Below are 13574 nucleotides of genomic sequence, written 5' to 3' on the forward strand. Positions count from 1 at the left end.
GTTGTTTATGATACATTGATAATTTGTTTTTATCAGTATCTAATGGTTGGAGGCGGGGCTTTTTTAAGGGATGAATGGATCCTCTTCTCTGATTGGCCAGTTGTTCTGCCAATCATCCTTACACTCTATGTGTGTACCCGGGTCTGTCAATCAGGAGGCGCACGAGCTACTGCAGGTGCAAACTGCAAAGCTGAGCACTGAGCTAGGCGCTGCTGCTGCTGCTGCTGCTGTGAAGCCGAGGATAAAACACACATTTCACGGTAAACTTTGCGCTTAATTGTCTTTGCGGGACCGCGTCAACTCGAGCAATTTCAACAGATAAGCGTATGGTGTGTTAGTTGTGTGTCACATCAGTGAAACAGACTGACATTTTAGCCGTAAATAAGGAAGAGTAACCTTCATTTGACATAGCTGGGATGCTTAGCTCTGGTAACGGTCTGCTGTGTTAGCATTAAACGTAGCGCTGCTAGCCTCATTTAATGCATCTACAACAGATGTATAATATTTTATCATAACCATTTTAATAGTAGCCTCAACTTTATATTATGTGACGTTCAATGTTTTTTTTTTTGTTTGTTTGTTTTGTATTATTTTAAAATTGTTCATTTCCTGAGCTAATGTGAACCAGTCTGTCATATTCAGGCTGCTGAAGTCTCCGTGAGCGAGCTAACGACTGATAAGCCCCGCGGTGGACCTGGGATGTCTTCAAGGCCGGTTAAATCCTGATCTTAGTGTGTGTCAGAAATTGTAGGGGGGGGCACTTTAGGTGATGACGACAATTTCCTATTTTCATACCCTAATTTACTGCGAGGCATATTCTGTCTTAGCATTCGGTCATTGGTAATTGTCAGGCTAGCAGGAGGCTCCCTGCCCTCCTGGATGGGACAGGATAGTCAGTTTAGCTGATGCTTAGCCTGCTAAGCTCCGGTACTTCCGCCCTGTTATCTGGCGTGGCTGAGTGTGCACTCCTGTTATTGACATTTAGTGTGTGTGTGTGTGTGTGTGTGTGTGTGTGTGTGTGTGTGTGTGTGTGTGTGTGTGTGTGTGTGTGTGTGTGTGTGTGTGTCCACACTGTCTCCGTGTGGATCGTATAAATTATTTTATTCCCTAATAAAACCATCAGACTGTATGGGAACCATATGGTGTGTAACCTGAACTCAAACAGCTGACAACACTGACATTAATGTGCCCTCATCAGGTGTTACATTGTTTATCTAAGGCTGTTTAACAGTGGCCTAGAAGTTCAGCTGATTTTTCTGGCGTCTTTTGGACGCATGAATTTAAAATATCTCACATTTATATGCACAAATATCCTTCACAGGTGTTACCAATAAAGGTCTGTTATAATGAGATTCATTAGTCCCATGTACAAGTTTTTGAAGGCAGGCCAGTAAATGTGAAAACTAACATAGTTGACAGCTCTCAGGAGGTCAACACATTTCTGCCATCTGTTTACTTTTGTCCTACTCACCATCCATAACCCAAGACTAAATGACACACACAGCAGTGAATGTTTTACATTTAAGAAGTTGTAGCCTGCTTATTCAGAAAAACATAAAGTTATTTTAAAACTCTAAATGTATATGATTTCTGTGTGGCGATTACTTGTCAATGTAAGTCAGGCCAAATAAATCTGGTTCTTTGCATCACTCTAAAGCAGGGTTGTCCAAAGTGAGGCCTGGGGGCCATTTGCAGCCCCTGACTTCAATCAAAGAATCGGAAGATTTTGGCCCGAGGCCTCATTCAGATTTTCCACCATTTTTATCAACTATGAAAATGAATCTTTGGGGTCGCCGGTGGCGCAGCGGCAGTGCGCGCGACCCCATGTGTTGAGGCTCAGTCCTCACGCGCGGGCGGCCCGGGTTCGCGTCCGGCCTGTGGCCCATTTCCCGCATGTCTCTCCCCACTCTCTCTCCCTGATTTCCGACTCTATCCACTGTCCTCCCTCTATCATTAAAGGCAAAAAGGCCAAAAACAAATCTTTAAAAAAAAAAAATGAATCTTTGCATATTTTTGCAAACACGTGGACTGTTGTTTAACCATTTAATAACACAAGTTAAATACAGAAAGCTTTTACAAAAAAATAAAACATGACTTGTTTTAACATGAATTATTTCAAAAAAGAAAACCTGCGGCCCACGAGCGATTCTAACACGACGATTTTGGCCCGCAAGAAAAGAAGTTTGGTTGGATTTACCAACCAAAATCAATTCCAATGGAAAAATACATACCAAATGTTAAAATGAATAGACAAAGTATGTTTCACCCCGTTCAGTCATACAGTTGTTCTACACCAGAACAGTCATTTTACTAAAATAATAGTAGAGCCCTAAATTGTCCTAGTTAATTTTCGCAATGTATCTGCATGGAATATGAAATGATTCATCCATTGCAGACAAATGTCATAATAAAAGGGAATAGACAGTTTCTTGAGTACAGCATCTGCACAGTCTGAAGAAATCAAATGTAACAGCTCTGCTCTCATTTTAAATGTATATACCATCTATTTAAGAGGCTTTCCTTCAACACCGATTATTTATTGTGACTGTAGTTCGTGATGTTAAATTAGTTTTAGTTAGTTTTACTATTATTAACACTTGATCTCAATTCTTGCTTAGATGGCGTCTGCAAATGCAACATACGGACAGAAGGAGTCTTCAGACCAGAACTTTGATTACATGTTTAAAATCCTCATCATTGGGAACAGCAGCGTCGGAAAGACATCCTTCCTTTTCCGCTATGCAGACGACTCCTTCACACCGGCCTTTGTCAGCACAGTGGGCATCGACTTTAAGGTCAAGACCATCTACAGGAACGACAAGAGGATAAAGCTGCAGATATGGGTGAGGAAGTGAACATGACATACATTCAGATATGACCACAAGACTACTTGACAGGAGCTAACGCTTTACTCTGAGTTGTTAAGAGGTCCCCTTACTTTTAAATTTCTGACAGCCTGCCTTGAACCATTTAGCACCTTTTGGTTGTGTCCTGTTAAACAAAGTCAAAGTTTCAGGTCATTAAGGTTTTTGTTTTTTTTATTTGTTTTTTTATCAAAAATCTGTTTTGGCTTACCAATGTCTTATCATCATCATCATGAAAAAATTATGAGGTGAAGGTTTATCATCTTATTTAAACGACATGAACACCTACAGCTGGAGGTCGACAAACCTATCAATCATTCTGGCGATTAATCGAGCAATCAGACTGGCTTTATTCAAGAGCAAAAGAGAAAATACGACGGGTTGTATAAATAAACAGAATTAATATGTATGAGACTAAATATATATAGTAATGCATAAGGATGAAGTGAACATGAGGTAGTTATCTTTTATAGTATTTACATAAAAGAGTGTGTGTAGATGATCATTTAAATTAAATAATATATGTACATTCACAGTGACAGTTTAGTTCCAGGGTTATTTCACAGTGACAGCTCTGACTGTCCTTTGTTCATCAGAGGGACAGTCTGGGGGAAGAAACTGTTCTTATGACAGGTTGTTTTAGCAAAGAGATGGTGTGTAATCCCCGCTGATGGTGTGTAATCCCCGCTGCCTCAGTTTAACGAGCGCGACTGCACGTTTACCTCGTCTGCGGCGTCTCCAGCAAAGTTCGTAGAGAGTTGCTGCTCCTCCTGCGAGAATCTCCGCGTGACTTTCTGGTTCGATGAGAACTGGTGAAAAAAAGTTTGGCAGAGGACTGTCCAAATAACTAACCCAGTTTCCTCTTTTGAACAGGATGTTTTCTGTATTTTTACACATTTCATTTTTTTAATAAATTTAGTGTGATTTCTGGATTTCAACTTTTGTTGTATTTTTGCTTTTACTAATTAATGATGCAAATTCACCTGTTTTACGGCTTATAAAAGATTATCTCATCTTGTCTAATCACTTGGCCTAAACAGTTACCATAATTTATGTTAATTAGAGTGAACGATATACATGATTTAATATGTTGGAGGGACATCCTGCTGCTGAGTCAGAGCTCTGTGTAGTAGTTCATATTTTTCTCGAGGTGTGAAAGTAAAGCTTATTTTAATATATCACATTTAAACACGCGTGTGTGACAACAAACAGCTCAGTGCAACAGTGAGTGACATAATTACTTTACACAACGAATCGATCATTAAAATAGTTAACAACATTCAATAATCAATTTATTTTTTTCGAGGGCTGCAGATTTTATAAGATTTTTATTCTACTCCAGGAGTCTCAAACACTCGTTTAGATTAAAATGTCATTTAAATTGTGAACATTTGCTTGATGACTATGAGACATTGCGTGTCATATTGTCACGAGTAATGAAGCAGTAAAGTTGATTTTTGTGGTTCTTTTACTGAATTTAAAAAAAACCTCATGAAAACAAGATAAGGGCGAGGAGAGTTTCACCTGTCAATAAAAAGAGTTTTTCCTGTTAAGGAGCTGCAGAATTATCAGGATCACTTCCAGTTTTATTTCAGGACGTTTGTCCTGTTTGATCTGTGATCTCTATACTGGAACCACATTAAAAAAAAAAAAAAAAAAAAAGGTAAGGTAGGGACACTAGAGACCGCTCCGAATGTCTTTAATGTCAGCTGTACAGACCAAAAGCCAAAGATACTCAGTTAACAGAAAACTGTGGAGAGCTTCAACAGAATACAGTTTAACATTATTATTTAAAAGTGATCCAAACAAGTTGTATATTTATGGTCTGCCTGTCATTTAATTCTTCTTGATCTAAAGCACTTTCTTACAAGAAGGAGATCTGGTTGATCAAAATCAAGTCATACGTTTTTCTGCCTACACAATGTGATATGAGTGTCTGTTTTTCATGCAGCCAAATCCCATCTGTGACTAAAGTGGTCTCGATTATGATGTATCTTTAATGATTAGCAGCTGTTCCACTCGCCCCTCCAGTCCTGACAATCACTTCATCCACAGTGTAATGGCAATACCCTTGAAGTGTACTTAACATGAGCCATAAAGCCCGACCCTGGGACCAATCACTTATTACATACGACACCACAGGAATACCTAATGCTCATGGGGCTTTGTCTGAATGTTAAACGTCCGCAATCATCAAGAGGCACGTTCAGTCGTAAATTATTTGCAGGTGCAGGCAGTGATCATCTGCACATGCACACCAAAAAATTGAATTACTTGTCTCGTTTGCAGAAAGACTATCCATGGATGCGTCCAGCCATCTTACTTTTAAACTTTTCCTGCTTTGTCATATCATGGTTTTTTTTTTTATCAATTCAAATGGATTGTTTTTGTGTTTGTGTAGGACACTGCTGGCCAGGAGCGTTACAGGACCATCACCACAGCTTACTACAGGGGGGCCATGGGTTTCATCCTTATGTATGACATCACAAACGAGGACTCCTTCAACGCTGTTCAAGACTGGTGAGCAATATCTGAGTATGCACATCTGTGTATGAAGGTGGAAACTTAACCTACAATCTCATTTCTTTTCACATTATTCAGCGTTACTGTTTGTTGACATCAGTGTACCAACCATGTTGCTCTATAGTGTCCTTGTTGCAAAAATCCCTTTTCCACGACAAATGGAAATAATATAGGGTTAAAAAAGTCCTTCATAGGTTTAATCGAAGTTTATATCAGATAGTTGAGGCTGACTCTCGCTTTGTGCTTGATTAGTATACATGTTTTATGATACCAATTACTCTCGTGAAGCTCTAAACAAATACAAAAGTAAGAGTCAATCTGTTTGAATAAGCAGAACATACTCTGTTGTATGTGCTCCCAGGTCCACCCAGATCAAGACGTACTCATGGGACAACGCCCAGGTCCTCCTGGTGGGGAACAAGTGTGACATGGAGGATGAACGAGTGGTGGCTGCAGAGAGAGGCCGGCAACTCTCAGACCAGCTCGGTAAGTCTACAGGTCTGAGTAGGAACTAGATGTAATGTGTCTCTTGTTCTTGAATATTTAGGATCATTTTATTTTTTGTCAAATTTAGTCTATAATCGTCAATAAGTTGCATTACATTTTGAATGAATGAGTCTGCCAGTGCCTATTTCATCTTGGAATGTTTCATATCCCTAAAGTCTTTACAACTGAAGCCAAACGGTTTCATAACTCGACAGAAAATCACAAATGACTGAAAAGTGAAATAATGATATGACATACATGGTACATGCAAAAACTCAGGCGTGTTTAGTAAACATTTCAAACGTAGTTCAAAACATATTGATCCAGAACAATATTCTTCTTCATACCCCTTCAGTCTTCAAAAAAAAAAAGAGAAGATTGTTAGTTGTGCTCAAGCTTTTACGTTTTGTAATGACGATAAATGAAAACAACATTCCTGTGGACGGGTCTCTGCAAGTCTTCACCATGTTTGACACCGCACCAACATGATGTCTTCAATGAAATGTAACATGATAACCAAACATGGAAACCTACCTTTTCTGTTCCAAAGAGAGTGGAGGCTCTGACTGTTGTGGTTTTCACTTTACATTTATTCAGAAGGGATTATGAGCAGAAGTTTGTTTTTAGGACAAAATCCTGAAACAGGCTTGTGTTTAAAAACAAGAACTGTTTAGTAGTAGTAGGTCAAAGGCAGCTTTGCCAAGGTCTAAGATAGGAACATGTGTTAGTTTAAACAGAGCTCTGAGCTTCAGCTCTTCAGTACTCTTTCAGAAATGTAAATAGTCTAAGTCCTATACTTGTTTAATTAAATGGAGGTGTTATTTTCTGCTCTTAAAACTCGTCACATTAAAAACCTGTTTGAGAATGATCTGAGTAATCACTTCAAATTTAATGAGTTTCTTTAAAGCAATTTTCATTGTAATCTAAAAATGCAGACTAAGCAGTTTTAAGACATAAATAGATCATTAAAGTGATACTTCACCCATTAGCATTAAGCTTTGTATCATTAGAAACCTGGTAGTATTTTTGAATGGTTGTGCCTCCCGCCCTCATTTTCCCCCAAGCTCTGGGTTTCTTTTCTGAAAAGGAGCCTCATTTTAAAGAGGAGAAAGCAGAGCGAAAACGCATGTTTCAACTTCAAACTGATTTGATTGAAGGGATTTTAAAGGTCTTGTGGTCAGTTGTTTGCTGTACGAGCTGCAATATAGTGACAAGCATTTGAGACAGATAGATAGACAGATAGACAGATAGATAGATGGATAGATACTAAATTGATCCCGAGGGAAATTCAAGGCATCAAGTTGCAGTAGTAGGACCGATTGCTTCTACCCCCGGCCAGCTCGAGCTGGGGCGGACTCTGCAGTGCTGCGCATTCTGGGAGTTGTTTTTTATCCACATGAGCCAAGAAGACACTTCCTGCCTTTTCCTAAAGGCAACTACTTTGTGTATTTTACATTTCTACTACATACAGTAGATGACCCACAGGTGAAATATTCTTTTAACGGGTACACACATCTGATACAGAGGTGAAAATGAAAGAGGTTTGAGCTCCCTGTCGATGTATAGTCTCGATGTGTCCTGACATGATGGTGTAAGTGGATTAGCTGGATAAGCTTTAGAACAATGAGTGTATCCGAGGTCTGTCTCTGACTCTGTCATCTGTCCTGGCAGGCTTTGAGTACTTTGAGACGAGCGCTAAGGATAACATTAATGTGAAGCAGACCTTCGAGCGGCTGGTGGACGTCATCTGCGAGAGGATGACTGAGAGTCTGGACAACAACGACCCGACCGTCACTGGAGCCAAGCAGGGGCCACAGCTCACCGAGCAGCCTCAAAGGTCCAGTCAGGATTGCGCTTGCTAAACATGACCACACACACTCTCATGCACACAGTGTTTACCAGACAACCACACACACGTTTACGTTTCTTTTCCGTCTGGTACTCACTTTTTTTTTTCTCATTTACAATTACAAGTATATCTATTCCAACCCAAGCACTGCCATACAGTGACACACAGCCTGGCTGCTTAGATTCTCCACCATATCACTGAACCAAAAGCTCTACACCCCAAAGATGTTTTGTTTTCAAAGATGTGTTTTTGGGGGGCTTTATTATGCCTTTTATTCGAGAGACCGGACAGTGGCGTCAGAAAGCATGGAGAGAGAGCGGGAATGACATGCAGTTAAGTTAGCAGTTTGGATTTGAAAGTTGAGGAGGACTGCAGCCTCTGTATGGGATTTGGTGTTTTTCAGAGAGATTACTCAAGTTTTGTTGATTCCAATAATATGGTCAGATCCCTTAGACTCAACATTTATCATCGAGCTGTCTGCAGGTTTTAATATAAATCGCTGTGAAAGAGGGATTTTGAAGCAACTCTTCATTCCCAAACCTCCCATTTACAACTGAATGCCCCAAACCCTTAATAGATACAAATCATATTTATTTTCAGAGGTCCCACCCTAAATATACTGTCTGTTGCTGTGCATAGAGGTACTGTTTCTTTTAACGTTTTTGAAATGGTTGCGTGTTGTTTTGAGGATGTCAAATCTGTGGTCATTCCTGAGGGGTGCGTTTGAACTTCAAATATTTGAGCTGTTGATGTCACGGGGTCATATCAATTTTGTAATCTTTTTCATTTAAGTAATAGAAAATCATGCATATCATTTTGATATTAAAATTGGCCCTTCCCCAGAGCTTAATTATTTTGTACTTAGTGTATTCGAGAGGCAACTTCACTCGATTAGGTCGTCAAGTGTAAAGAGCTGCTCAGCATTATGTAAGTTGCTCAATTTTAAATTCCAACTTTAGTTTTTTTTTTAATGTTTTGTTACCTTTTTTAAAGACAAAATAAAAAGAAGAGTGTATAAATGTCTAAAGATAGATATGCATTTTACGGTGCATATATAATATATACATATATAATTACATATACAATGGTAATGATTTAGATTATTGGATTCCTGCCTGTGCTTTCATGGGACATGCATGTTAATGTTTTTAAATGATTGTGGTTGACTGGTTGGTTATTTGTGTGAGCTGTTGTCTGGATTGGAAACCCATTGTTCTGGCAGTTACACCTCTCAGAGGTACCTGATGGAGCTGCAGGTTTCACAGATGAAGCCTGAGGCCTCTTCTCATTGTATTAACTCTCATTCACCGTTTACAATGTGAAACATGCGCTCACAAGCCAGGCACATGTGTACCACAGACCTACACTCCACAGGTAGCCTCTTATGTCATGGAAGGAAATATTTGCATAGTTACATATTTTGGGGGACTTGATTTGTTTTCCAGCATGTTAAATGTCAAATGATGAGTTTGAGTTCTCTCTGATGCTAAAGAATTGTCTGCTCGTGTGTACAGTACCAAACCTCCTGTATGTCTTGCATTCAAAGATCAGCTGAGGCATGAGACAATACTTTCATCACCCAAGCTATTCAAAACGTATTTATTTTGTATTACTTGTAACTTTATTTATTTTTGAGATAATGTTCTTCCTAGATGATGCATTACAATCAGTAATCGGCTTTTTAAAGAGCTGTTCAATAGTGCTCAATTGCTTAAACCGTCTCAGCTTTTAAAATACAAATGTGTTTGTGTTTACAGTAAATATAAAGCTTAAGATTCTTCCTCATGAGGAAAGTTGAACATTCCAGTGTACGAATCTCTTATCATGTCACCCCAGCTTTAGCGAGAGGTTTGTTTGTCTTTTGATATCAGTTGTGTAGCTTTTAAGACTTGGTAGGACTGTTCTCACAGAGCAATAGCAGTTTCTTCTCCACACCTAAAAATCAGCAACGTACAACTCTGCTGAAGGTTTTTAATGCAAGTTCTGACATTGTGTGTGTGAATTTGTTGAAAGGCTGTATCATTAATTTGTCTTTCCAAAGATATACCGACGATACACTTAAAGTCAAAAAGAGCGCTTATTCTTGTCGACGTTTGCTTGCATTGCACTAAAAAACCTGTCTGGTAGAGATTTTTTACTCTGCTCAGAAACTTCATAGAGGGAAAAATCTTTAGAAAATACACTGAAAACTCAGAACACTCAAAAAATAATGATTCTTAATGTATTGGTTCATTTTTGATTTGTTGTTTGAATTTTTTGTTAATTTATTGTGTTTTGCTACAGCTGTAAACTTACCTGTGACTTAGAAACGTGCATCTATCCTGTTTAACCCTTCTCCTCTTCCCTGTCCCTCCCCGTCAGAAACAACCCTTGTAAATAGGAATTTACCTCCCCATCAGGTGTTTAGTTGTGTGAATTGAATTGTGCTGTACTTGTGTAATACCAGATTTGCTAAAAGAAGGGATAAATAAACGAATTGTAAAAACTGAAGTTTTGTTTTGCTTCAATATTTCTCCCTAAAGCCCAGTGATTTACAAGAAGTGCCCATGTGATCTTTGAGAAATGTTTTCAGAGTTTTGTGCCCAGCAGAGGGCACAATACTTCAAAAAGTCTTAGTTTTCTTCCCTTTACAGTTGTTTGACCATCTATGGTTTGGTTCAGAAACTCTACTGTACTTGAAACAACACTCACAGCTCCTAAAGAGAAGATGCATGTAAAGGACTGCAGTTATTCTTGCTTAAGTTCATTCTAATATAATAAAACAATAAGTAAGATAGACATGAGGTTTAGTAATGTAGTGAGTTATTTAATAAATGTCAGGTAGAGAATTTAAAGTCCATCACTTATGGATACATAGGGTGTCAGCACATACACATACATTCATGGAAATGGCAACTACACTGTAGCCAACATAAAAACAAATACACTGTTACTGTACATAAAAGCGAAGAGACATGCAGTGTTCAATTTAGCAAAACAAAAACAAGTAAGACCATATGTAAAATAAGAAATGTTTCAGTAAATAAAATATATATTTGTCATCGCTAAGTGCTTGTAAACAAGTAAGGCATTATATTACATGGTGGATGACAGCACTTGGTGACACCCTGGGGTTTGGTTGCACTCTTGGTTGAGATTGTCCAGCTTACACTCACAGATAACCGCTATCCTTTACAAAATGTCCAATGGATAGCTGTTTGCTACATGGCTTACCAAAACAAATAAGAGCAACAAAATGAGTCTGTTTGCTGCACAACACTGCCACATTTTCATGAATGATCAGAAGAGGCTGCAGCACATATTCCTGCTGCTGCTAAATTTCCAGTACACTTTGCTCTCACTAAGGCCTGTTCATTTATACAGAGGAGTTATCCGTTCTCTTTCTCAGTTACAGGCTTAATCTCCATGGTACATTTACAGTGGCCTCATATCAAGTCTCTGATAAGGATTACAGGTTACAAATGTTCCTGAAAGCACAGGCCTCATCCTCAGAGCATATTTAAAGCTGTAAACACATCCATTACTGGGGGTCTTAGTAAGCTTGGACTTGGTTTGGTAAAAGCTGGCACCCACTGCTGACATGGTTCATCACCTTCTGCTTTAGCTGGGCCACTTGCTCCCTGAGGACGCTGGCTGTGGACGCCAGCTCGGTGTTCTGCGTTTTAAGGCTCTTGACCTTGTCCTCCAGACGAGAAATCCGCTCCAGTTTTCTTTTGCGACATTTGGAGGCGGCTATCCTATTCCGAAGCTTTTTCCTCTCCGCCTTGATGCGTTCCTGGTTGTCCATATCGATGGGAGATAGAGGGGGGCTGTCCCCAAAGCTCTGCATGTCGGGCACAGTCTGCGGCTCGTCCTTCATCGCGCCGGCAGCCTGAAGTCGTGACAGCGCAGCCGCCGCCTGTTGCTGTGCCCCGGCCAGATGAGACGGAGGCGGCGGGAAGGGAATGGTGTCTGTGGCGTAGTTTATGGTAGTGGCACCAAGCGGGCTGGCAGCATACCCGTTCAAAGTCGTGTACACTGGGAGGTCTGACGTCTGGAGCCCCGAGGACCCAACTGCGTTGGATGATCCGAGGAGTTCCAGTCTGTCCACGGAGACGCACCCAGCCTCGCTCAGCTGGTTCTGCTTGTGGAGATCCTCCAACGCCTTCACGAAGCCCTCAGCGAATTCCTGCTCGTCACTTGCCGACTTCGGATACAGGAACTGGGAGGCCGGGTTGTTGCTGGCGGAGGTGACCAGACCGTTGGACTGGATGATAAGGCGCTCAAGGTCCGGGGTGGTTAGTTTCAAGAGTCCCAAGTCCGGTGAGTTTAGTAGTCCGTCTGTATCTCGGAGAGGGTTTGATTTGAGCTCGGGGTTCTGGTCGTCCAGGTTCAGATTAATATCCTTCTTCATCATCGTGCTCTGGGTGGAGATGCGGGAGACCCTCGGAGTGTTCAGCACGGTGCCTGGGTAGAGGGTTGTTTCCATTCTACACCCTCACATGAGGGAGTGCTGAGCGTTACGCATTAAAATATAATCGAGACGTAACATCCAAACATGAGGAAATCAACTGTTCCTTATGATCCTGATACCTTCCCTTCTTCGGTCACAGAGACGACCACTTGAACTGTACTGCCTGAGGGTCTTTAATGAGCCTCTCTTGCGCGCGGATGAGATTGTCTTTTCCCGATGGCACGACTGCTATGCGCACCGCCAGACCTCGTTCGCTTTCTAGCCCTAAAAATTCCATTATGTCACTCCAGAGCGCGGAGATTGGCCCAAAATGACGTTGATTTCCGGTTGAATTTGAATAAGGGGCCGAGCTGGTCTTTATTGCCATGGAGACTCTAGGTAAACTACAAACAGTGCAATGCATTGTGGTTTGATGTCATAGCATAAAAAAGCTCAGGGTCGCCAAAAGAGAGCAGAGACTGGGCGGGGAAGGTGTAAGAGGCGAGGGCCAAGGAAAGGAGGAACAGAAGAACAGGCTTTACAGAAAACACACTAACTCGGACGTGTTTCAGGTTTCAGTAAAAGACTTCAAGAGAATAACTGATTAGACATATCTATCTATCTATCTATCTATCTATCTATCTATCTATCTATCTATCTATCTATCTATCTATCTATGTGTTGTAATGTGTAGTCTTGTACCATTTATTACAAAACACTTTATTGGACTCTGAAAATTGTAAAACTAGGATTATATAGAATAGGATTTTAAAGACAAACACAATCTTGATAATGATTCATGTAAAATCTAGGTTTAATTCAAACAGCCAGAAACACAGACACAGTGTTTGTTCCAGCTCTTTGAACATCAATGGCCACTTTCAACACTCTTGCAATACTTGACTTGAAATGATGTGTTTAAAGGAGTTCTGAAAGTGTTTCAGGGGAAATTGAGCGTAAAAGGGAAGGAAACAGTGACAGTCAAATGAGGAAACCATGTGGGTTTTTTTTGTGATTTAAAATATCATGTGGAAAGGTTTATAATAACATGTCTGCTGCTGAAATACAAAAACAATGTGCTTTAATGGTTTGAGGGCAAACAACCATTGCAGAACAAGAGCAGTCATAGGAAAGTTTATTAAAGCTTAAGTAAGATGAATAGATGTTCATAATAAAATGGAAACTAAGAGATAGACCAGCATGGACCATTAGAGTTACAAAAATAAAGAAAAGAATAGAGGAAGACATAACATGACTTAGAAGAATATCATTAGGACTGACTATAAAAAAAGAAAATAATAGAACAAAATAAACAAAAGATCATTGATTAAAACATTATAGAACATCAAAGCATGAAACTATAGAACAGAAATGAGTGGAAGGACATTATTATAGAATTCAACTGAACCACAAAAAAATA

General features: G+C 40.0%; 2 protein-coding genes across 2 annotated transcripts; one reads left to right on the forward strand and one right to left on the reverse strand.

Annotated features, from left to right (window-relative positions):
• Positions 1–117: 117 nt before the first annotated feature.
• LOC306827556 (ras-related protein Rab-3A-like) lies at positions 118–10212 on the forward strand. Its single transcript, XM_079349461.1, has 5 exons — positions 118–260; positions 2619–2843; positions 5266–5384; positions 5749–5873; positions 7545–10212. Exons 2-5 carry the CDS (start codon positions 2619–2621, stop codon positions 7733–7735), a joined length of 660 nt encoding a protein of 219 aa, XP_079205587.1. The 5' UTR covers positions 118–260; the 3' UTR covers positions 7736–10212.
• Positions 10213–10507: 295 nt separating this feature from the next.
• LOC306827554 (transcription factor JunD-like) lies at positions 10508–12544 on the reverse strand. The gene has a single exon (XM_079349459.1). It carries the CDS (start codon positions 12188–12190, stop codon positions 11255–11257), a length of 936 nt encoding a protein of 311 aa, XP_079205585.1. The 5' UTR covers positions 12191–12544; the 3' UTR covers positions 10508–11254.
• Positions 12545–13574: the final 1030 nt, after the last annotated feature.

This window comes from Symphodus melops, assembly GCF_947650265.1.
Source record: "Symphodus melops genome assembly, chromosome: 7".
Classification (NCBI taxonomy): Eukaryota; Metazoa; Chordata; class Actinopteri; order Labriformes; family Labridae; genus Symphodus; species Symphodus melops.

Excerpts from the sequence above, each read along its gene's own strand:
- LOC306827556 (XM_079349461.1), top strand. The coding sequence starts at position 2,619 with ATGGCGTCTGCAAATGCAACATACGGACAGAAGGAGTCTTCAGACCAG. Across the intron at positions 2,844-5,265 it reads GGATAAAGCTGCAGATATGG|GACACTGCTGGCCAGGAGCG; the intron begins GTGAGGAAGTGA and ends GTGTTTGTGTAG. Across the intron at positions 5,874-7,544 it reads GCAACTCTCAGACCAGCTCG|GCTTTGAGTACTTTGAGACG; the intron begins GTAAGTCTACAG and ends CTGTCCTGGCAG.
- LOC306827554 (XM_079349459.1), bottom strand. The coding sequence starts at position 12,190 with ATGGAAACAACCCTCTACCCAGGCACCGTGCTGAACACTCCGAGGGTC.